Below are 24,110 nucleotides of genomic sequence, written 5' to 3'. Positions count from 1 at the left end.
AGAAACCTTAGGCTGTTCAGATAATTTTTTAAAGATTTTATTTAATTATTAAGGAGAAAGGAGGGGAGAGAGAGAAAGAACTAGACATTCAGACATCACTGGTACATGTGCTACCGGGGATCAAACTCAGGACCTCATGCTCGAGAGTCCAATGCTTTATCCACTGCGCCACTTGCCAGAAATTTCGGAAATTTATATTTCAGCAAAGACAGATTCATTAGACTGGTAAAATAACAACAACAATAATAAAGACAAAGATAAACAAATGAACAGGTAAATGCTATCATCAGCTCTATGACCTTGAAGAAGCCATTTAATTAATATCTAAGAATCTCATCATTAGTAAAAATTAGATAATTCAAAAAGTTGGGCGGTAGCACAGTGGGTCAAGCACAGGTGGCGCAAAGCGCAAGGAATGGTGTAAGGATCCCGGTTCAAGTCCCTGGCTCCCCATCTGCAGGGGAGTCACTTCACAAGCACTGAAGCTAGTCTGCAGGTGTCTATCTTTCTCTCCCCCTCTCTCCATTTCTCTCTGTCCTATCCAACAACAACAATATCAGTAACTACAACAATAAAACAACAAGGGCAACAAAAGGGAATAAAATAAATAAATATTTTTTAAAAAATAGATAATTCAAGACTCCTGTTCTCACACAGGTTACCAAGAGTCAATAAGTAAAATTCAAAGAAGTACTTTGCAAACTGAGGAGACAAACAGATGCAGGCTATGCAACAAACAGATTATGCATCATCCTATGCAAAGGACTGCTCACAGTAATGTAGCTCAAAACAAATCAGCAAGCATCATTTAAAACAAAAACAAGAAGCTATATCTAAGTTAGCATTACAAAATGTTATTTTTTTGTGAAAAGGAAAGTTTAACTCACCGCACATTTTTCCACTTTGCCAGCATTATTAGCCCATTTTACTAAAGCTAATAACCGAACAAAGAGTTGGCGTGTCCGGCTAGAAAACTGCACTATTTCTATTTTCCTAGAAACAGAAATAATCATTAATGAACCAACAATTCTTAATCAACAGAGTATTTCAACATTCATTTCATCAGAACTAAAATATGATTCAACCTTTTTGTTTACAACCATGCAATGAAACCACTTAAAATATCTGAATGTGAGTTATTACTGCCACTTTTCTGACAACTCAATATTTTTATGCCATACCCACTATGCTTTTTCTCCTGGTGTTCATCAGTCTTTCTTACCATCTTCTTGTAAAACTTAAAAGCTTTATGTTTAAATGTGTTAGCTAGACCTGTCAACTTCGTGTCAGCTACAAAGCTGATAATTATACTTTATGATTTATTTTAAGACACACACACACACACACACACACACACACACACACACACACACACACACACACACACACACACACACACACAAAATCAACAGGGCAGGAGTGATGACAGGACCCAGCAGGACACCAAACACCCTCTAATTGGACTCTTACCTATAAAATCCAACCTATTTCTACATCTTTCCCCACACCATGATACAATGTAGCAAACTAGGTTTCTCTTGAAGTATACTTCTATCTAAGCACTACAGTCTAGCTCTATTAGCCACATACACAGGGCCTATGAACAACCAAAAAAGCTTAAGGATCAGGGACCTGGAGGTAGCGCACCCAGTACTAAGTGCAAGGAGCAGGGTTTGAGCCCCTGCTCTCCACCTGCAGGGGGGACACTTCACAAAGCCGTGAAGCAGGTCTGTAGGCGTCTTTTTCTTTCCCTCTCTGTCTCCTCATCCTCTCTCAATTTCTATGTCCTATGCAATGAAAATGGGAAAAGATGGCTGCCAGGAGCAAGATTTATAGTATTGGCACCAATCCCCAGCGATAACACTGGATGCAAAAAAAAAAAGAAAGAAAAAAGAAAGCTTAAGGATAAACCAGCAATAAAGTTTATTGGCATATAAGAAGAATAAAGGACCTAGATACAACTATGACTATGTCAGTATCTATGAGAATTAAGAGGATTGAGTATTAAATAAGCAGTACTACAGGCACTGGGACACAGAAGAAATGTCAAATGGACATTAAGATCTGGCAGCTGCCTCAGTGCTAAAAGTCTCAGCACCATCAGTTTATAGAAAGTGTAAGGGGTTGGGTGGTGGCACACACATTAAACTGCACATATATTGCCATGTACAAGGAAGGACCCAGGTTCAAGGCACCAGTCCCCACTTCTGGGGGGAAGCTTTACAAGTGGTAAAGCAGTACTCTATCTCCCCTCCCCACCCAATTTCTCTGTCATATCAAATACATATATTTTTTAAAAGTATAGGGCAGGGGGGCGGGTGGTAGCGCAGTGGGTTAAGCACACATGGCGCAAAGTGCAAGGACCAGATAAGGGTCCCGGTTCAAGCCCCCAGCTCCCCACCTGCAGGGGGCTCGCTTCACAAGTGGTGAAGCAGGTTTGTCGGTGTCTATCTTTCTCTCCTCTCTGTCTTCCCCTCCTCTCTCCATTTCTCTCTGTCCTATCCAACAACGACAATGACAACAATAACAGCAACAATGATAAACAACAAGGGCAATGAAAGGGGAAAAAAAAAAAGCCTCCCAGAGCAGTGGATTTGTAGTGCAGGCACAGAGCTCCAGCAATAACCCTGGAGACAAAAAAGTAAATAAATAAAAATAAATAGATAAATAAATAAATAAAAGTACAGGGCAGAGGGTACACAGCATAATGATTATGCAAAGAAACTCTTGTGCCTGAGGCTCCAAAGTCCCAGGTTCAATCCCCCACACCACCATAAGCCAGAGCTGAGGAGTGCTCTGATTTAAAAAGAAAAGTGCAAGTTCGGGAGCCGGGCAGTAGCGCAGCAGGTTAAGTGCAAGGTGGCACCAAGAATCCCGGTTCGAGCCCCCAGAAGCTCCCCACCTGCAGGGGAGTGGCTCCTAGCCAACAATGATGACATCAATAACAATAATAATAACTACAACAATAAAACAAGGGCAACAAAAGGGAAAATAAATAAATAAATATTAGAAAACACTTAGAAAAAAAGTGCAAGTTCTTTTTGCTCTTCCCCCTAAGCAAAAATACCTGTATCTTTTTTTTAAAAAACTTTTTTTAAATATTTATTTTATTTATTTATTCCCTTTTGTTGCCCTTGTTTTATTGTTGTAGTTATTATTGTTGTTGTTGGATAGGACAGAGAGAAATGGAGAGAGGAGGGGAAGACAGAGAGGGGGAGAGAAAGATAGACACCTGCAGACCTGCTTCACCGCCTGTGAAGCGACTCCCCTGCAGGTGGGGAGCTGGGGTTCGAACCGGGATCCTTACGCAGGTCCTTGTGCTTTGCACCACCTGCGCTTAACCCGCTGCGCTACAGCCCGACTCCCAAAATACCTGTATCTTATTGATATTAATATGGCTTTCCAAAGAAGTCCTCTTCTGGAAAACAGATGTCCTCCTTTGTAAAATATGGCAATATTTTTGGTTTCTATTTCTCTGACATCACACTGTTTTAGTTGTGTTGGTTTTCCAAGGTCAAGTTTGCCTTCTGACTCCAGTGGACAAAACAAATCTACATATTCTCACTCTTGTGTTCTCTTGCACTCATTCTCTCATACACTCACAGATATAACAACACAGAGATAGATTTAAGGCTTTTTTTTCTACTCACCTTTCCACATCAGATTTCCTTGGTAGTCTAAGAAAGGAAGAAGAAAAAAAAAAGAAGAAATTGACTAAATAGTATGTATACCTGCACCAAAAGATTGGTCTTCATCGACTATTAGATACATTGCTGCCACAGAAAAAAATGGGTTAAAAAACAAAATAAAACTTTTTTTCTTTTTATGAGCTTCCAGCAATCCAGCTACAAAGTAATAACCAACTAAACATTTCCTTCCATTCAAGATGTTTCAAAAGGTATTGCATGAACCTCAGACATTAGGGGGAAAAAAATTCCAAGTTTCTCATCAACACACTATAGCATATAGAATCAGAGAAAATATTCTAGTACTAAGATGGCCACAGATGCAGAGTATCACATAGCTGCCGGCCTCCCTGTAGTCAATGGAATCTTGCTTCCAAGCAATCCATGTTTTTGCTATGCTGGGAAAACTAGAAGCTAATCACATGGAAGAGTCAGTGCCAGCTAAGTGTTTTGTAGTAATTATGTTATGTTGCATTTCTATTACACACACACATATACCACACACACATATACCACACACACACATATATGCATATATATATATACATACATATATATGTATATATATATATATGTATACACAGTGTATTCTATTACTTTTAAACAGCTCCTGTAAAGTTTTTATTTCTTGTTGCTAGAACTGGTAACCAGCAACCAATTGGTCACCATTTCCCCCAGATAAATTATAAATTATACCATTGAACACTCACATCAAGGATGCTTACAAGGATTCTGATGTCGCCTGAAAGGCCACATTCTGTAAACATTTATCCCATGATCCCAAGATTAAATGGCTTGAACAACGCTAGTCAGTTCTTGAAGAATACACAGAGTTAGTTATATATACCGTCTTCTCCTGCTCATGTGCCACAGCTGCAAAAACTCAAACCACCTCCAGAGATTCAAGGTACAATGTGGGGAGACTGTTATGAATGAGTTCTCGATTGTAGCTACCTAATTCTCAGGGTGGGCAGAGGCGTAGAAGCTGAAGTTAAGATCTGAGTGACAATGGTCCGGGAGGTGGCGCAGTGGTAAAGCTTTGGACTCTCAAGCATGAGGTCCTGAGTTCGATCCCCGATGTGCCAGAGTGATGTCTGGTTCCCTCTCCTATCTTTCTCATAAATAAAAACTTTAAAAATATAGTAAAAAAAAAAAAAGTGACAAAGGGACTGCAAGGGCCAGCACACCAAGGATGCAGTACACACAGAAATGTAAGCTGTATTAGCAGGCTGCAAGTAACAGCAGACACTGCTCCTCCAGCAGACATGGAAAACCTCTTGAGGACACATCTTGAGAAGCCACAAGCCTTGTCCTTCAAGAAGGGAGAAAATGAGAACCATGATTGGGGATGGATGGGAGTATATGTGTGTGTGCGTGAGATATATATACAGAGGGGTAGGAGAGGAGGGGGGAGAGAGAGGAAGGGGGAGAGAGAGAGAAGGAGAGAGACGATTTGTACTTAACAAATCACTGAAGAGAAAGGAACAGAAGAGTGGACCGTTTCTAGGCTCAAAGAATAGGAACCATTTTTCCAGTCCAGAGACCCTGAAAAGATCATTTGATGTCAGTCATGTCATTTCAGCAAAAAAGGGCTAGTGCCCTTTGCACAGTTGCTACTAATCTATTTTATTTTATTTAAAATATTTATTTATTATTTATTCCCTCTTGTTGCCCTTGTTTTATTGTTGTAATTATGATTGATGTCGTTGTTGTTGGATAGGACAGAGAGAAATGGAGAGAGGAGGGGAAGAGAAAGATAGGGAGGACAGAAAGATAGACACCTGCAGACCTGCTTCACCGCCTGTGAAGCGACTCCCCTGCAGGTGGGGAGCTAGGGGATCTGGGATCCTTATGTCAGTCCTTGTGCTTTGCACCACCTGCACTTAACCCGCTGCGCTACCGCCCGACTCCCGTACTATATTTTTTAAATATACTTTGTTTGGGGGGCCGGGCGGTAGCCCAGCGGGTTAAGCGCACATGACACGAAATGCAAGGACAAGCATAAAGATCCTGGTTCTAGCCCCCAGCTCCCCACCTGCAGGAGGGGTCACTTCACAAGTCGTGAAGCAGGTCTGCAGGTGTGTCTATCTTTCTCTCCCCCACCCTGTCTTCCCCTCCTCTCTCCATTTCTCTCTGTCCTATCCAGCAACGACATCAATAACAACTATAATAATAATAACCACAACAACGTGGTCCGGGAGGTGGCGCAGTGGATAAAACGTTGGTCTCTCAAGCATGAGGTGCTGAGTTCAATCCCTAGCAGCACATGTACCAGAGTGATGTCTGATTCTTTCTCTCTCTCCTATCCCTTTCATTAATAAATAAATAAAATATTAAAAAAAAACACCACAACAACGATGAAACAAGGGCAACAAAAGGGGGAAAAATAGCCTCCAGGGGTAGTGGATTTGTGGTGCAGGCACCTAGTCCTAGCAATAACCCTGGAGGCAAAAAAAAATACATATATATATATATATATATATATATATATATACATACATACATACATACACACTTTGTTTTAATGACAGGTACAGAGATAAAGGTAAGTTAGAGACTCAGTTCTGGTTTATGGTTGTGCAGGAGATTGAACCTGAGACTCTATCTAGAGGCCAGGCATGAGAGTTTTAGCATAATCATTATGCTAATCCCCCCACCCTCTACTAATCTATTTTAAATTGTTTTCTGGATAATAAGCTTGCTATCTAGGATAAAAGCCTAGATAAGATGCAAAAGGCAGGGAGCTGACCAGCATAAGGATCCCGGTTCGAGCCCCTGGCTCCCCACCTGCAGGGGAGTCCCTTCACAAGCGGTGAAACAGGTCTGCAGGTGTCTGTCTTCCCCATCTCTCTCCATTTCTCTCTGTCCTATCCAACAACGATGACAACAATAACTACAACAATAAAACAAGGGCAACAAAAGGGAATAAATAAAAACTGCAAAAAGTGCATTTGGGAGAATTAAAGTCAGGAATTTATTTACACAAAATGCAATAAAACAACATGACATGATTAAAATTCTGGTATTTTCTGATTTTATCTTGAAGAGTTAAAAAAACAAAAAATAGAACCTAAGGCCCTTAGAATCAAGGCAAAATGGAAACTCTAAAATGAGAATGTGTGTTGGGGAAGGAAAACCAGCGAGCAGAAGGAAAAAAAGCAACCTGAAATCTGAAACCAAATACAAACCACTTAAATTTCCAAGGCTGTTCTTTTTACCCTCAATAGTTCATAGACAAACATCAAATTTGACAGAAAAATGACTCTAGAAGAGTACTGAGGACATTGAGTTTATACTTATGTATTAATCCAGATGTTTTTTACCTGGAACAAGGAAAAATACATACTTTAGTAACTTCTGAGGTTAAATTCCTAAATTGACTTTGGTTACCACAAATCAAAAGAGAAAAAGTTTCCTTCATATATGTTAAGAAAGATTGTGAAATTCCCTGTTAAGACTCTCCAGGATCTACAATGACAATCCTAAAAATTCATTCATTCATGAATTAAATCAGTAAATACTGAGTTAGTCCCTGACTGTGTCAGGCATTGTTCTAAGCCCTAGGGAAAGTGGTAAACAAATCAAAATCCCTCTCCTTAAGGAGTTCCCAGTGGTGGGGAAGACAGACAATAAACTAATCATGTCTGGTGGTGGTAAATGCTCTAAAGGAAAACAAAGCAATGAATAAAAAGGATAAAGTGAAGGGGCAGAGTACTTCTTATGGATAGTCAGAGAAAGTCTTTCTGATAAATTATCTCTGAACAAAGACCTAAAGGAAGCAGGAAAGGAAATCACACAGATCTGGGGTTGGGGAGAGCAAAGGCTCTAAGGCAGGACTATGCCTGGCAGTATCAAGAAACATCAGTATGGCAGAAACAAAGCGAACAAGGAGAGTATTAGGAAATGAAGTTAAGGAGGGCAGGGGGGATAGTGCAATGGTTATACAAAGAGACTCTCGTGCCAGAGTTCCAGGTTCAATCCCCCACATCACCATAAGCCAGAGCTGAGCGGTGATCTGCTAAGGGGAGGAAAAAAAGGGTAAAGGGTAAAGAAAATAAGGCATGTACAGTCTTAAAACTTAAAGTGACCAGTGCTCACTTTGGCAGCACACATACAAGAAACAAAAAACAAGCAAACGAAAAACCCCACATCTTTGTTTATCCAAGGAACCTCCAGTTGCTCCGGCCTAACCATTACTAACAAAAATCACCTTTCAGCTCCAAAGTGTACTGAGTTGAACAATAAATTTTATGATAAATGGTCTTTATGTATGGAATTTATATGTCATCAAATTAACTATGGAATGCCTGGGGACAAAATCAGATTGTTAATCTCTTCAGAATAGGGTCAGAATTCACTGTAATGATTTCAGAGTGTGAAAATATACACGCGACTTTAAGTAAGATGGGGAACCACTGGGGAGTCTTGTGTATAGAGCAAGTGTAAAAGGACCACTCAGGCTATTTTATGGATGAAAAAACGAAGAGGAGCGAGAGCAGCAGCAGAGAGATAACAGCTGGCTACTGCTGTAACATAGGTGAAGTGGGCAAATGCAAGAGATGATGTCAAGACTTGCTGATGTACTGGGTATAGGATGGAAAGAAATGGGGGTCTAGGTAACAAGAGGAAGAGCAAAGATACTATTTAGTAAAAGATTGGGTAGTCAAGTATACTCAGAAGTTTAGTTCTGGGTTTAGTCCATTTGAATGCCCACTAGGTGTTTAAATATAGGCCTCAGGATGTAGTCTGGAGCTCAGTGGAGAGAATTTGTGCTGGAAATAAAGTACGCAAGTCAGGATCATATAAAGGGTATGGGACTAAGACTATATATACCTGTTTCAAAGTAAAAAATAGACATCTCCCATGAAGTCCTAGGACAGTAACACCACCACAAAGATTCAAAGAATCTGGAGAATGTGAACAAGGAATTTGAATTTACAAAAACCCCTCTATCAAAGCAAATTATACAAATTACACAACCACCAACAGCAGCAATTTCAACACTTTTCCAGTTACACGTATGGCTGACAGGTGACATCCACAAACTTTTGTCATGGTTATGCTTTTTTTTTAAGTAATCCAGCAAGAAGTGGGGCACAGAAATATATTGCTCCGTAATCCCTAATCATGACAGTTATTTAAGCTTCTCATTAGACAGGAGTAGGCTTCTCTATTTCCCATTCAATAAAATACAGTATATCCAAGTTGAGCAAGAATATATACAAGTATTTTAACAGTGTCCAGCAGCAATGACACTTTACAACATAGTATCAACTTAGTAATGTAACTTTAACAGAAGTGACTCTAGAGCCTCACAACAGTTCAAAGTAAAAACTAAGAAACAATTCTTACTTTGTCTCAATTTAAGACTTTGAAATGTAAAACAATAATCAAAGTACGTACAACCCTCAAATCTTACACTGCCTTTTTTTTTTCCACACTCTCATGTCCCAAGGCATTCCAGGAGTAATTTGGCAATTTAGAAACTCTCTCTATGCTTCAAAAAACAGTAACAGCAGGCCATTTACAAAAATGCTTCACTTACACCAAACGTGTGAAGACTTCAAACACTCTCAAACATTTCAGGCAAAATATTTTGGAATCCAAAAATTTGAATTACTTTATACACAATGTATGGCCTAAGCTCAAACTTAAAGCTATTACAGCTCACATTTAAAGTGTCCCATCAAAAGACTAAACAGCTTGCCCCCAAACCCTCCGTCTTTGGAATTTTTTAAATTTTGAATATGTATTCAAATAATAATGTATTCCTAACAAATCTGGAGCTTTAAGCTAAACAGTCTCCAGACAAGAAATCAAGAGGGTTCGGCTGGCAACTTGAGCAAAAACTTCAAAGATAGGAATATTCTGTTAAAAGTCTAAAAACACACATAATTACATCTCCGTTGCTTCACCTTCAGAAAAATACCCCAACTCCCAGTCCACCTCCGCTGAGCCTCGTGAGTTCAGCAGTACTAGACTGGGCAGCCCAGCGGAGAAGAGAAAGCATAACTTCTTGGGGAGACTTGAGATGCAAAGCTCTCAGCGGGTCGGGCGGGAAGTGGGGGGAGGCAGGGGAGCAGGCATGGGTTTCTTGCACTTACAGATCCGTCAATACCATGAGTTCCGAGTAGGCCCGGTGTAGCAGAAATTCGATGAGAGTGCTCAGCCGGTAGCCGGGACTAGCCGCAGCTGCAGCTGCCGCCGCCACGGCGGCCCCGGGAGGTGGAGGTGCTGGAGCTGATGCGGGGCCGCTGCTGCCTCCGCCGCCGCTTCCGGGCGGGACCAGCTGGTGGTTCTCCAGCTGCACTGGGGCCATGGCGGCACAGGGCCGGGCTTGGCGCAGCGGCACAAGATGCGGACCTGAAGCCTCCCGGGCGCTCGGTCACCGCGCCTAAACGGGCGCGGGCAGAGTCGCCGCCGCCTACCGTTGGGCCGCCTCTGAACAGGAAGCCGTACGCCGGTCGCCGAGGCCCGCCCCCATGTAGCGCCGAGCCCGCCGGCCCCTGAGACGGAGCGATAGGAGGGGAGGGGACTGGGGGGGGCGGGGAAAGCAGGGCGACCGCTGCAGAGAAGCTGCGCCTCTGCCACCGATCAGAGGCCCCTTTGCAAAAGAGCCGCAGCGTCCATATTGACGGCTCAAAGCGGAAGTCGTTAGGCTGAACGGAAGGGGAACCTGCGGGGGGTACTTCCTATAGCAACCTGTGCCTTTTTTCCCGACTGTCCCGCGCCAGGGCGCTTGGGGGCGCGTGGGAGTGGGGCGGGGCCCGCGCGAGGGAGGGAAAAGCGGAAGCCCAAGCTGCGAGCAGCCGGAAGCGAGTGTGGGGGCGGTGCTTGCTCGTCAGCTAGAACGTCAGCAGTGGCTCCGCCCCTGCTCCCCGGTATTCCGGGTTTAAAAAGCTCCAATTTGGGGTGAGATATCTCCTAGGGTTTCCCCGTGGGGTACAAACACGTTTGCGGGGGGAGGTCTCAGAGTAGATATTCGTGAATTGGGGAGGGGGGGGTCCTGGGATCGCGAAGAAATTATAGCGGCTGCGCGCTGGTGACTTCTCAGATCTTGGCACCGCCCACCGTCTGCCCATGCGCCTTCCGTGGGATAGAAAATGTTTCCGTCATTTTTCTTTTTTTTTTTTTTTCTAACTGTGGGAAAAGATGCGAGAAGATGCGATTGGGGGTAGGAGCAGCGCCGCTGGCAGTATACTTTCAATTTATTAGAATTGGATATATGCTGAGCTCATTATCGACCCCTAAGACCCCTGCAGTTCGGCCACAGAAATATCCTTTATGTCCACTACCGTTAGGTTTTACTGAGTTCTTGTCTCTGCTCTTTCAGGAGTCGCCCTACCCTCCAAGGGCTTTCAATTTATCTATAATGCCCCACTTCCACTCTCCCCATCGCCCTCAAAATCCTTAATACTTTGTTTCCTATTTTTTTAAAAAAACACCGATTCGGAATCTCGGGCTGAGAGGGGACTCTTAAAAATTCTTGGGCTGTTGATATTTATGCCACTGTCACTCCCCATAGATTCGGTCTTCATTGTTCTCATGTGAGGTCTGGGCTTCAGGGTGAAAAAAAAAATACTAGGTGATACTAATGTACAGCTAAAGTAGAAGTCCAATGTTAAAAGCCTAAATTGCTGCGACCCTTTTCAAACATCTTGTTTTTGTTAATTCTCATCGGTGTAAGAGTTGAGGTTAAATTGCTTTTGTCTTTGTCCTCTTGTGTAATTCTTAACCATTAATCTGTCTTTTGGAGGGTATGATCTTTGGGGTGTAATCACTTGTACCCTCCTTTGTGAACCTAAAGAATATTTACACATTACAATATTGTCATGGGACCTATCAAAAGGCACTGGGATCATTATATTCACTTTGGGTGCAGTCTTTACAGAGCGGAGACTGTATCATCAAGACTGTATCATCCTTCTGTTTATGGGGGGGGAGCAAAATATTTTATAAATTAGCTGGACTGTTACCCTTGTTAAAAGTTTTCCTCTCAAAAAAATATTGATCAGTTTTAAAAACAAGCAAACCTGGTGGTCATGCAAAAGGTAAATGGTTATACAAAATGGTTCTCAAGAAGTCTTTTCTGCTGTTTTTCCACCTCCACCCAGACACACACACCCCCCCCCCCCCCCCCGCAAGCACTGTTCATCTCTGGTTTATGGTAGTACATGGGGATTAAACCTGGGACTTCTGAGCCTCAGGCATGAGAGACTCTGTATAACTATTTTGCTATCTATCCCCAAGAAGTCTTTTCTACCACTTGTCTGTGTGATGTTAAGATTTCCACTCCCTCCTTAGTGCATACATTAAACACCGCTGCAGACTGCATTTTGGTATCATTGTTTGGCAGTAAAGTTCTGCTGGAAGTATGAGAAAGAAAGAAATCGATGAAGGGTAGTGGGGGACTGTTGAAAGAGAAAATTTCATTTGTGTCCATCCCATTAGAGTTTGTTGAAACTTAAATTTGATACTGTCAAATCTTGAAAGGTACAACTTTAAAGGTACAACTTTAGTCTAAAGAAAAATAAAGGGAAGCTGCAGGTGTAATTCTAAGGCTTATGCTGTGCTTGAGTCGTAGATAAGGAAGTAATACAAATAAAAATTCCCAGATGAGGTGCCTGCTCACCTCCCAACCACAGAGTACAGCCAACAGACAAGTGTTTTGAAGAACTAGTGGGAGAAGTGTATGGGAATGGAGAGCACGTATTAGCATGTTTTGCTGATTAAGAAAGGAGTGGCTCAGGGAGTCGGGCTGTAGCGCAGCGGGTTAAGCGCACATGGTGCAAAGTGCAAGGACTGGCATAAAGATCCCGGTTCGAGCCCCAGCTCCCCACCTGCAGGGGGAGTCGCTTCACAGGTAGTGAAGCAGGTCTGCAGGTGTCTTTCTCTCTCCCTCTCTGTCTTCCCCTCCTCTCTGCATTTCTCTCTGTCCTATCCAACAACGACTACAACAATAATAACTTCAACAAAACAACAAGGGCAAGAAAGGAGTGGCTCAGAGTCAAGTCACTTTTGGAAATGGTTTCTAATTTTTAAGTCTACAGTAGAATGTTTTGAATATAGTGTATGTGCATCTTTTTTTAAAGGACTCGTAAAATTTTTTATTTATTTTAATGAGAGAGATCCACGGTGGGGGGGGGGGAGGGAGAGACCATAGCACTGGTCAGCTCGGGTTTAGGTGGTGTTGGGGATTGAATGTGGAACCTCAGAGCCTCAGGCATAAAAGTCTTTTGCAGAACTATTATGCTGTCTTTCCAGCCCTGTACATTATTCTTTTATTTATGTTTTTTTTCAGTTGTTCCTCTGTAAAGTTCCTCACCTAATTCACACCTAAACATTTTGATCTTTCACAAAGTCTGTCTGATTTTAATAAAAGGAACAAATTGCAAAGTATGGAGGAAAAACACACCAAAGGACAGGGAAGTCATTACAAATGTCTTTTCTTTCTATTTATAAGGTAGTAATCAATTCCAAAGTGGAGAGCAAGCTCAGTGCCTGCACTCATTCAGCAGATGCTTCATTCAGTTTTCCTCGTAAAGTTGAGGGAGTCTACTCAGAATACTAAGAACATTGGAATATTGTCTGGCCAATCTAGAAGAGATGAGAGTGCTTTGAGATCTTTGCATTGAGAGGAAAAGCCACACTTCTCACTATGGCCTCTGTAGCCATTGACAGAGTTGTTCTTGCCTGCTTTCCCCTATTCACTATGTTGTAACCTTACTCATGTTTTTTATTGTTGTTGTTGATCTAATAATGATCGACAAGACTGTAGGATGAGTAGTACAGTTCCACACAATTCCCACTACCGGAGTTCCATATCCCATTCCCTCCCTTGAAAGCTTTCCTGTTCTCCGTCCCTCTGGGAGCATGGATCCAGGATCATTATGGGGTGCAGAAGGTGGAAGGTCTGGCTTCTGTAATTGCTTCTCCACTGGACATGGGCGTTGGTAGTTCAATCCATTTTTTTTTTATTTCTTTATTGGGGAATTAATGTTTTACAGTCAACAGTAAATACAATAGTTTGTACATGCATAACATTTCCCAGTTTTCCATATAACAATACAACCCCCACTAGGTCCTCTGTGTTCCTTCTTGGATCTGTATTCTCCCCACCCACTCACCCACCCCAGAGTCTTTTACTTTGGTGCAATACGCCAATTCCAGTTCAGGTTCTACTTGTGTTTTCTCTTCTGATCTTGTTTTTCAACTTCTGCCTGAGAGTGAGATCATCCCATATTCATCCTTCTGTTTCTGACTTATTTCACTAGTTCAATCCATTTTCAAGCCATTCCCAAGGTGCTAGGTTCACAGTGCCAGATACCTGACATACTTGTTTCCTGATTTTTAAAAATTTTTTAATATTTATTTATTTTCCCTTTTTTTGCCCTTGTTTTTTATTGTTGTAGTTATTTTTTATTTATTATATTACAAGCATTTAAGGTCTTCAGTTATACTTTTGTGAATTTGAGAATTTTCTTCATCATATATTTGTACACAAAGGCTCCAAGTGACATTTGTTTTTATTTCTCTGGTGTCATTTACAAATGTCTCCTTTTTAATATCTGATTTTATATTTCCTAATCTTTTTTAAATTTTTATTTATTTTCCTTTTGTTGCCCTTGTTGTTTAACATTGTTGTGGTTATTGATGTCGTTGTTGTTGGATAGGACAGAGAGAAATGGAGAGAGGAGGGGAAGACAGAGGGGGAGAGAAAGACAGACACCTGCAGACCTGCTTCACCGCCTGTGAAGTGACTTCCCTGCAGGTGGGGAGCTGAGGGCTCCAACTGGGATCCTTACTCCGGCCCTTGTGCTTTGTGCCACATGCGCTTAACCCACTGCACTACTGCCCAACTCCCGTTTCCTTTCTTTTTTTTTAAATTTCTTTATTGGAGAATTAATGTTTTACATTCAACAGTAAATACAATAGTTTGTACATGCATAACATTCCCCAGTTTCCCATATAATAGTAGAACTCCCACTATGTCCTCTATCATCCTTCATGGACCTGTATTCTCCCCACCCACCCCAGAGTCTTTTACTTGGGTGCAATATGCCAATTCCAGTTCAGGTTCTACTTGTGTTTTCTTTTCTGATCTTGTTTTTCAACTTCTGCCTGAGAGTGAGATCATCCCATATTCATCCTTCTGTTTCTGACTTATTTCACTTAACATGAATGTTTCGAGGCCCATCCAAGATCGGCTGAAAACGGTGAAGTCACCATTTTTTATTCCATTGTGTATATATACCACAACTTGCTCAGCCACTCATCTGTTGTTGGACACCTGGGTTGCTTCCAGGTCCAACTCCCGTTTCCTGATTTTCCTTTTCTTTTTATTTTTTACGTATTCTTTTATTTTATTTTATTTATTTATTCCCTTTTGTTGCCCTTGTTTTTTTTTTATTGTTGTAGTTATTATTGTTGTTGTTGTTGTTGGATAGGACAGAGAGAAATGGAGAGAGGAGGGGAAGACAGAGAGGAGGAGAGAAAGATAGACACCTGCAGACCTGCTTCACCGCCTGTGAAGCGACTCCCCTGCAGGTGGGGAGCCGGGGTTCGAACCGGGATCCTTATGCCGGTCCTTGTGCTTTGCGCCACCTGCGCTTAACCCGCTGCGCTACAGCCCGACTCCCCTGATTTTCCTTTTCTTTCTTTTTTTTTTTTAACCAGGCACTGTTCAGCTCTGGCTTATGATGGTGCGGGGGGGATTGAATCGGGGACTTTGGAGCCTCAGGCATGAGAGCCTGTTTGCATAACCATTATGCTATCTACCCCCGCCCCGTTTCCTGATTTTTATAATAGGCATGTACAGGGGCCGCCGGGGGGTGGCGCAGCTGGTTGGGTGCCCATATTACAATAGGCATGTACAGGGAAGTTCATCATAGCACTGTTTATGGAAGCAAGGGGAAAAATATATATGCAGTCTTATCAGTGAATGGATAAATTTCTATATTTCTTTTTTTTTAAGTTTTATTTATTTATTATTGAATAGAGACAGAGAAATTGAGAAGGGAGAGGGAAAGAGACAGAGAGACACCTGCAGCCCTACTTCACTGCTCATGAGGTTTTCCCTCTGCAGGTGGGGATCAGGGGCTTGAGCCCAGGTCCTTGCACACTATAATGTGTGGGCTTAACCAGGTGTGCTACCTCCTGGCCCCAAATTTCTATATTCCTATGGAACTATTCAAATGAAAGAATTACACGTAGGTACCAAAGCAATACTGAATACTGAATGAAAAAGTGATCTTTTTATATCATTTATGTTTATTTAAAATGCATGTAAGATAACAATGTATGACTGATGAAGTTGTAGTAAAAGTTTAAAAATGCAAGTGAGGATGACAGATACTACCTTCAGCTCAGTAGTTACTCCTAGGGAAGAATAAAGAACAAGAGGATGCTTATTGGTTTAACTGCCCCTGCAGCTACAGACAGACTATGACCCACATAGTCAACGACTGCCACCTCTCCAGATTCAAAGGAGGTCTTGAAACTTTACATCAGGCTCAACCTGACGCCGTTGACTGGCTACGGAAGAAGGGCAAACACTAGAAGAAGCTAGCAGGTTTTTAAAAATATTTATTTATCCCCTTTTGTTGCCCTTATTTTATTGTTGTAGTTATTATTATTGTTGTCGTTGTTGGATAGGACAGAGAGAAATGGAGAGGGGAGGGGAAGACACCTGCAGACCTACTTCACTGCCTATGAAGCGTCACCCCTGCAGTGGTGGGGGGGGGATCGAACCGGGATCCCTAGGCCGGTCCTTGTGCCTTGCGCCACGTGCGCTTAACCCACTGCACTTACCGCCCAACTTCCGTCAGCTAGCAATTTTTTCTAATGAACTTCTTGAAGAAAATCCTGAAGGGCAGGGGTAGATAGCATAATGCTTATACAAAGAGATTCTCATACCTGAGTCTCCAAAGTCCCAGGTTCAATCCCAGCATCACCATAAGCCAGAGCTGAACAGTGCTCTGGGGTTAGAGGGAAAAAGGGGACTGGGCAGTGGCACACCGGGTTAAGCACACATGATAGGAAGTTCAAGGATATGGGTTCAAGCTCCTAGCTCTCCCTTTCTATCTTTCCCTCCCTTTTCAATTTCTTTTTGTCCTATCAAAAAGAAAAAAGTTGTAAAAATGGCCACAGGAACAGTGGGTTCATAGTGCAGGCAGGCATGAGCCCCAGCAATAACTCTGAAGGCAAAAAAAAAAAAAAAGGGAATATGGCACTGTCTTAGCAGATCTGGGATAGAAATGTGATTGGCAACTTCTTCTGTACTTTTTAGTATTTAAAAAAATTATCATTTTTGTGTGGTCTGGGAGGTGGCACAGTAGATAAGGCACTGGACTCTAAAGCATGAGGTCCCAAATTCAATTCCCAGCAGTACGTGTACCAGAGTGATGTCTGAGTCTTTCTCTCTGTGTATCTTCTCTGTGAATAAATAAATAAAATATTTTTAAAGTTATAGTTAAAAAATTAAAGTGCCTTTATCAGTATGGTGTATACTGGCTACAGAGTTTATTTCTCATGATCTCAAACACCGGATGGAGAGCCGGGGAGGTGGTGCAGTGGCAAAGTACACAGTTTGCACGTTTGAAGATCTAGGTTCTATTCCCAACACCGCACATGCCAAAGGGATGCTCTGGTTCTCCTTGTCTCTATTTCTCTCCGTCTCATTAATGACTAATATATTTTTTAAAGGTACTTGATGGATAGCATATGGTTATGCCCAAGTACTTCCTTGCCTATGGCAATAAAAGGGTCCAGGTTCAACTCCCAGCACCACAATAAGCTAGGGCTGAGCAGTGCTCTAGTTACAAACAAGATGTCCCTGATAGAGAAGCTCTTTTAAAGTGACAATTCAGTGATCTGGGGTCCTTCTGTCTAGGAAGACCTGAGAGATTGCTTTTATATCCACCCAAGAATCAATGATGACAAATACTCACACGGCCCATGGAAAGGCTAGGGAACTGGGAAATACAGTCTTCCTGTGTGTTAGGGAGAAAAACGTTCTGGTGAGCAGATAGCATTGTTTTCATCAAATACTGAAGTAGTCTCCTCTCTCTCTCTCTCTCTCTCTTTTCCCCTTTGCATACAGCCTCTGAAATCAGACCACTCAAAATAAAATTTTAGCTTGACCATTTATGATCTGAATGCTTTCCAGCAAGTTTCTTCATTTTTCTGCATCGCAGTTTCCCCGCCTGTGATACTAGCATTGACTGCAGAAGATGACCCTGAAGAATAAATGATTAACATTAGCAACAGGCTTAACACAGTAAGTAATTTATAAATATTAACTGTGATCAGCGTTATCTCTTAGGAACAACACCTTTTAAGTCATATTTTTAAAAATGTATTTGTTATTAATAGTTTGTTACAAGATTGTTAGATTACAGTGTATAGTTCCAGAACACACCTACCACCAAAGCTCTGTAAACGGTTAGATTTTTTTTTAAGGATAGAAATAAACATGTAATTATTTTAATGTCAAATCATAAACACTTGACCAAAACATTTCAACTAACAGCAAAATGTGTTAGCAAGAGAGACCAGATCCCATTCTGTTATTTATGGTGGTCTATTTTTTCCTTAAATATTTATGCTCAAACTACTGTAATTTAGCTAGTTTTACTCTGATTAAATTGTGTTACATTTAAAGAATTATCCTGTTTGCTTTTGACTTTCTTGCTAAGAGGTACTAGGATCAAATTCAGGATGTTACACATGCAAGGTACGTACTCTATAACTCAGTAATGTGAACCTGGAAAAAAAATTACTTCACACAAATCATGGGGAGGTCGATGAAATAGGATTGGTGGAATGTGAACAACTGTTAAAGCTGACAATGGATACATGAAAGATTGTCATATACTCTGTTCTTACTCTAGTTTTTTGTGTATATTAGGAATTACACGATAAAAAGCTATACACAAAATTGAGAATGGGGGCCAGGCAGTGGCGCACCTGGTTAAGCACTCACATTACAGTGTGCAAGGACCTTGGTTCAAACCCTTGGTCCCCACCTGCAGGGGGAAAGCTTCACGAGTGGTGAAGCAGGGCTGCAGGTGACTCATTCTCTCTCTCTCTCTCTCTCTCTCTCTCTCTCTCTCTCCCTCTGTTTCTCTCTCTCCCTCTGTTTCTCTCTCTCTCTCCCTCTCTCCCTATCTCCCCCTTCCGTCTCAATTTCTCTCTATGTCTATCCAATAATAAAGAAATAAAAGTAAAAAAAAAATGAGAGTGTGTGATCAACCAAAGTTGCAGGTATTTTTCTTTTTTTTTTTTTAATTTATTTCTTTATTGGGGAATTAATGTTTTACATTCAACAACAGGTATTTTTCTTTCCTGGTGAATAGTCATTTAACATACACTATTGGATATACCATATTTTCTTTTTTTTTTTTTTTTTTTTTTCCGGACCCCGCGCTCCCGTCCCCGAGGCCCCGACCCCCACCCGCCCCGGGCACGCACCCCGCCCCGACCTCCTCCGCAAACGCCGCCCCCACCCGGCCACCTGCCCCGGCACCCCGGCCTCGGCCCAGCCTGACTCCCCGCTGCGACTCCAATTTTCTTTTTTTTTTAGAAAAAGAATTTATTTATTTATTAATGAGAAAGATAGGAGGAGAGAGAGAAAGAACCAGACATTACTCTGGTACATGTGCTGCCGGGAATTGAACTTAGGACCTCATGCTTGAGAGTCCAATGCTTTATCCACTATACCACCTCCTGGACCACGGATATTCCATATTTTCAAAAATATTTTTATAATTTATAGAGTATTTAAAAAGCTAAACTTGGATTAAAAGGAATAAAATTATAAGAACCATGGAAATATCTCATCATTAGAGAACTGAAATTACATGCCCAAGGCCCCAAAATGTCAGATTCAATCCCTGGTACCATAGATGCCCAAGATAAGTGATACTCTGATATCTTTCCCTTCTTCTCTCTCTCTCCCTCTCAAATAAATGTAAAATAAATGAATAAATCTTTGGCTTTTAAAAATTTTTTTAAATATTTATTTATTTTCCCTTTTGTTGCCCTTGTTGTTTAGCATTGTTGTGGTTATTGATGTCGTTGTTGTTGGATAGGACAGAGAGAAATGGAGAGAAGAGGGGAAGACAGAGAGGGGGAGAGAAAGACAGACACCTGCAGACCTGCTTCACCGCTTGTGAAGTGACTCCCCTGCAGGTGGGGAGCCAGGGGCTCGAACCGGGATCCTTATGCCGGTCCTTGCGCTTTTGCACCACGTGTGCTTAACCCGCTGCGCCACCACCCAACTCCCAAATCTTTGTTTTTTAAGTAAAACTACAAGGAAGTTTCAGGTGTAAAATAGGTTTAAAAAAGGGGGGGCCGAGTGGTGATGGCCCTTGTTGAGCGCACATGTTGCAATGTGCAAGGCCCTGGGTTTGAGCCCCCGGTCTCCACCTGCAGGGGGAAAGCTTTGCGAGTGGTGAAGCAGGGTTTCAGGTGTCTTTCTGTCTCCTTCCCTCTCTGTCTCCCCCTTCCTCTTGATTTCTGACTGTCTCTATACAATAAATAAAAAATTTTAAAAGATAATACGAAAAAATATTTTTAAAAAAGATAAAAGTATGAAATGGTTTTGTTTGTCTTAAATAGAAACCAGAGCACTGCTCAGTTCTGGGTTATGGTAGTGCTTGGGATGGAACCTGAGACCTCAGAACCTCAGCCTTGAGAGTCTTTTGCTGAACCATTATGCTGTCGCCCCAGCAAAAGTATCATTTTTTTTTTTCTTGCCAATTCTGGTTTTATGTCTAGAAGTAGTACTTGTAAGGAATTAAAAAAAGAAACTTTTAATCTTAAAATTTCTAACTATGCTAAACCTCAATATCTTTTTTCTATTGTACATAGTCCTGTGTGTTTATAATAAGAACAATTAAGATCTCTAATCAACTTTAAAATATATAATACATTATTATTATTATTTTATTTCTTTATTGGGGAATTAATGTTTTACATTATAATACATTATTATTAACTGTAGCACCATTCTGTATAGTAGAATCTTATAATTTATTCATTTTGCTTTATTTTTTAAAGATTTACTTATATATTTGAGACAGAGTCCAGAGCACTGCTTAAGATCTTAGGTGTCAGGAGTGGGGCTGTAGCCCAGCGGGTTAAGTGCACATGACGCAAAGCTCAAGGACCGGTTCGAGCCCCCCCCCCCCCACCTGCAGGGGAGTCGCTTCACAGGCGATGAAGCAGGTCTGCAGGTGTCTGTCTTTCTCTCCCCGTCCCTGTCTTCCCCTCCTCTCTTCATTTCTCTCTGTCCTACCCAACAAGGATGACATCAGTAACAACTATAACAGTGGGGGAAAAAAAGGGAAAATAAATAAATATTTAAAAAAATTTTAAGTTAAAAATTAAAAAAAAAAAAGATCTCAGGTGTCTTTCTCTCCCCCCTCTATCTTCCCCTTCTCTCTCGATTTCTCTGTCCTATCCAACAAGAAGGACATCGGTAACAACAACAATAATAACCACAACAATGATTAAAAAAGGGGGGGGGGCAACAGCAAGGGGAATAATAGCCTCTAGGAGCAGTGGATTTGTAGTGCAGGGACCGAGCCCCAGCAATAACCCTGGTGGCAAAAAAAATAATAATATTTTAAAATATTACAAAAAGAGAAATAAAGGGAAAGAGAGAAAACCATAGCATCACTCTGGTATATACAATGCCAAGAATCAAATTCAGACCTTATTTTCTAATATTTAGCCACTGCACCACATCCCAGGCCATAAACCATCATTTCTCTATTTATTCCTTGACAGACACTTATGTTATTACCATGTTTTGTCTATTGTGAATAAAGGTGCGGTGAATATGGGGGGAGGGGTATTATGTTACATTGACTCCTGTGGAAAATGTGGAAAGTACATACAAACAAATAATACTTAGCCACTATCAAGATGTCTGGGCATTCCACTCAATTCTGACAATATCTACCCAGAGATAGCATCAGGTCCCATAGCATAAGGATCCCAAGATACCCATCCACATCCCTCCCTACTTCAAATTGGAGATTCCCTGTGAACTTCTCTTTGGACTTTAAATAGTAGTCCCAGGACACCTTTGCTGTTGCAGCTCGCAGGACTTCGAGAAACAATTTGCTGAATAGATTTCTTATTTGTTAGGAATGGATTTAACTCAAGAACTTCCAGGTGGAAGTGACACACAAAACATTATGGGGAAAAGGCGAGAGGTTTTCATGACCCCCGAGTACTCACCAGCCTAGATGTTCTCTGAACTCTGTCTTTTGGGGACTTTGGAGGCTTCATCACATAGTCATGGTGATTGAGGGCTTGACAATTAATTCAGTCTTTCTTAATAATGGATTTTTTTTATTTCCTTTTTGTTGCCCTTGTTTTTTATTGTTGTTGTAGTTATTGCTGTTATTGATGTCGTCGTTGTTAGATAAGACAGAGAGAAATGGAGATAGGAGAAGACAGAGGGGGAGAGAATGACACCTGCAGTCCTACTTCACCGTCTGTGAAGCGACTCCCCTGCAGGTGGGGAGCCAGGGGCTGGAACCCGTATCCTCACACGCTTAGCACCACGTGCGCTTAACCTGCTGTGCTACCGCCCGATTCCCTGTTATTAATTTCTTATTCTCTATGGTGCTATGTTTTGTATCACCTTCTTCACTGCAAATGGCCAAGACTATTTACTGTAACGCAGGCAGAATTAACCAACAAGCCCAGAGACCACAAATGTCCCGACTCCCTAAGTGGAGGAGGGAGACGGACCCTGCGGACCTCTCTCCAGAACTCGGGCTGCATCTCCCGAGATCCCCCTGGGCTCAGTCGAAACAGGCTCAGGCCTTAGCCTTCAATCAAACCCGCAAACTGGGAGAATTTTTGTCCAATAATCGATAAAGCAAAGAGCCCAGGTTAACGAAGTGACCCGCCTCCAAGGCGCCATCCAGGTCTTCCCTCTCCAGCTCCAACTCGCGCCCCGCCAATAACGGATTTTTTAAAACATTTTTTAATTACTTTTATTTATTTATTGGATAATAGAGACTGCTAGAAATTGAGAGAGAAGGGGGGGTGATAGAGAGACAGAGAGACACACCTGCAGCACTGCTTTACCACTTGTAAAGCTTTCCCTCTGCAGGTGGGGACTGGGGGCTCGAACCTAGGTCCTTGTGAACTGTAACGTGCACTCAACCAGGTGCGCCACCACCTGGCCCCAATAACGGATTTTTTTTTTTTTTTTTTACCAGAGCACTGCTCAGCTCTGGCTTATGGCGGTGTGGGGGATTGAACCTGGGACTTGAGAGCCTCAGGCATGAATGTCTTTGCATAACCATAATGCTATACCCCCACCCAATAACGGATTTTTTAATACTCTTTTTCTTCTTTCGATAAACCAGAATGTTATACCAATGACTTTATAAATCACAATGAACTATCTTTTAAAAAGTAGATAACTCGGGAGCCGGGCAGTAGCGCAGCGGGTTAAGCGCACGTGGCGCAAAGCACAAGGACCGGTGTAAGGATCCCGGATCGAGCCCGCAGCTCCCCACCTGCAGGGGAGTGGCTTCACAGGCGGTGAAGCAGGTCTGCAGGTGTCTGTCTTTCTCTCCCCCTCTCTGTCTTCCCCTCCTCTCTCCATTTCTCTCTGTCCTATCCAACAACGACGACATCAGTAACAACAACAATAATAACTACAATAAAACAACAAGGGCAACAAAAGGGAATAAATAAATACAAAAAAATTTTTTTTAAAAAAGTAGATAACTCATATACTATAGCAGCACAAGCCAGAGCTGACCAGTGCTCGGGCAGGGGGTGAGGGGAAGGGGGGAAAAAAAGAGAGGGAAAAAAGTAGATAACTGTGGTCCGGGAGGTGGTAGAATGGATAAAGTATTGGACTCTCAAGCATGAGATCCTAGTTTGATCCCTGGCAGCATATGTACCAGAGTTGTCTGGTTCCCTTTCCTTCTCCCTCTCCATCTCTCCCTCTTCCTATCTTTCTCATTAGTAAATAAAATGTTTCAAAAAAAAAAAATATATATATATATATATATATATATACACACACACACTTTTTTTTTTTAAATCAGAGCACTGCTCAGCTCTGGCTTATGGTAGTGTGGGGGATTGAACCTGGGACTTAGGAGCCTCAGGCATGAGAGCCTCTTTGCATAACCATTATGCTATCTAACCCTCCCCCACCTAAAAAGTAGATAATTTAGTAATACCTTTATATTGGCTCTCTACTCTTCAGATTAGGGATGAAATCTGTTCTCTTGGTGTAATTTTGATACTTCCTAACCTCAGCTATACATCAAACTAATTACAAAACTTTCTCAAGGGGCTGGGTGGTGGCAAACCTGGTTAAGCACACACAATACAGTCAGTATACAGGGACCTGGGTTCAAGTCCCTGGTCCCCACCTGC

The 24,110-nt window shown here is 41.9% G+C and overlaps 1 protein-coding gene and 1 long non-coding RNA gene across 5 annotated transcripts in view; one reads left to right on the top strand and one right to left on the bottom strand.

Moving 5' to 3' along the window:
* Positions 1–10,456, bottom strand: part of MED14 (mediator complex subunit 14) — an 82,921-nt gene extending 72,465 nt beyond the window's left edge. For 2 of the 4 annotated variants that reach the window (XM_060182598.1, XM_007521103.3), the window contains exons 1-3: positions 9,791–10,456; positions 3,651–3,677; positions 888–993 (exon numbers count right to left, since the gene is read on the bottom strand). In XM_060182598.1, coding sequence (XP_060038581.1) covers positions 888–993; positions 3,651–3,677; positions 9,791–10,005 — 348 coding nt within the window. In that variant the 5' untranslated portion in view covers positions 10,006–10,456. Of the gene's footprint in view, positions 1–887; positions 994–3,650; positions 3,680–9,790 lie in introns of those variants that run through there. The other 2 variants (XM_016187265.2, XM_060182601.1) reach the window with 2 other exon arrangements.
* A 67-nt stretch (positions 10,457–10,523) lies between these two features.
* Positions 10,524–24,110, top strand: part of LOC132535729 (uncharacterized) — a 133,743-nt gene continuing 120,156 nt past the window's right edge. Inside the window, exons 1-2 of the long non-coding RNA XR_009547450.1 lie at positions 10,524–10,598; positions 17,788–17,964. This is a non-coding gene — a long non-coding RNA (uncharacterized LOC132535729). The remainder of the gene's footprint in view (positions 10,599–17,787; positions 17,965–24,110) is intronic.

This window comes from Erinaceus europaeus, chromosome X (genome assembly GCF_950295315.1).
Source record: "Erinaceus europaeus chromosome X, mEriEur2.1, whole genome shotgun sequence".
Lineage (NCBI taxonomy): Eukaryota > Metazoa > Chordata > Mammalia > Eulipotyphla > Erinaceidae > Erinaceus > Erinaceus europaeus.
The sequence above is the reverse complement of the archived record's forward strand: the minus strand, read 5'-3'. Positions and strand labels throughout refer to the sequence as shown.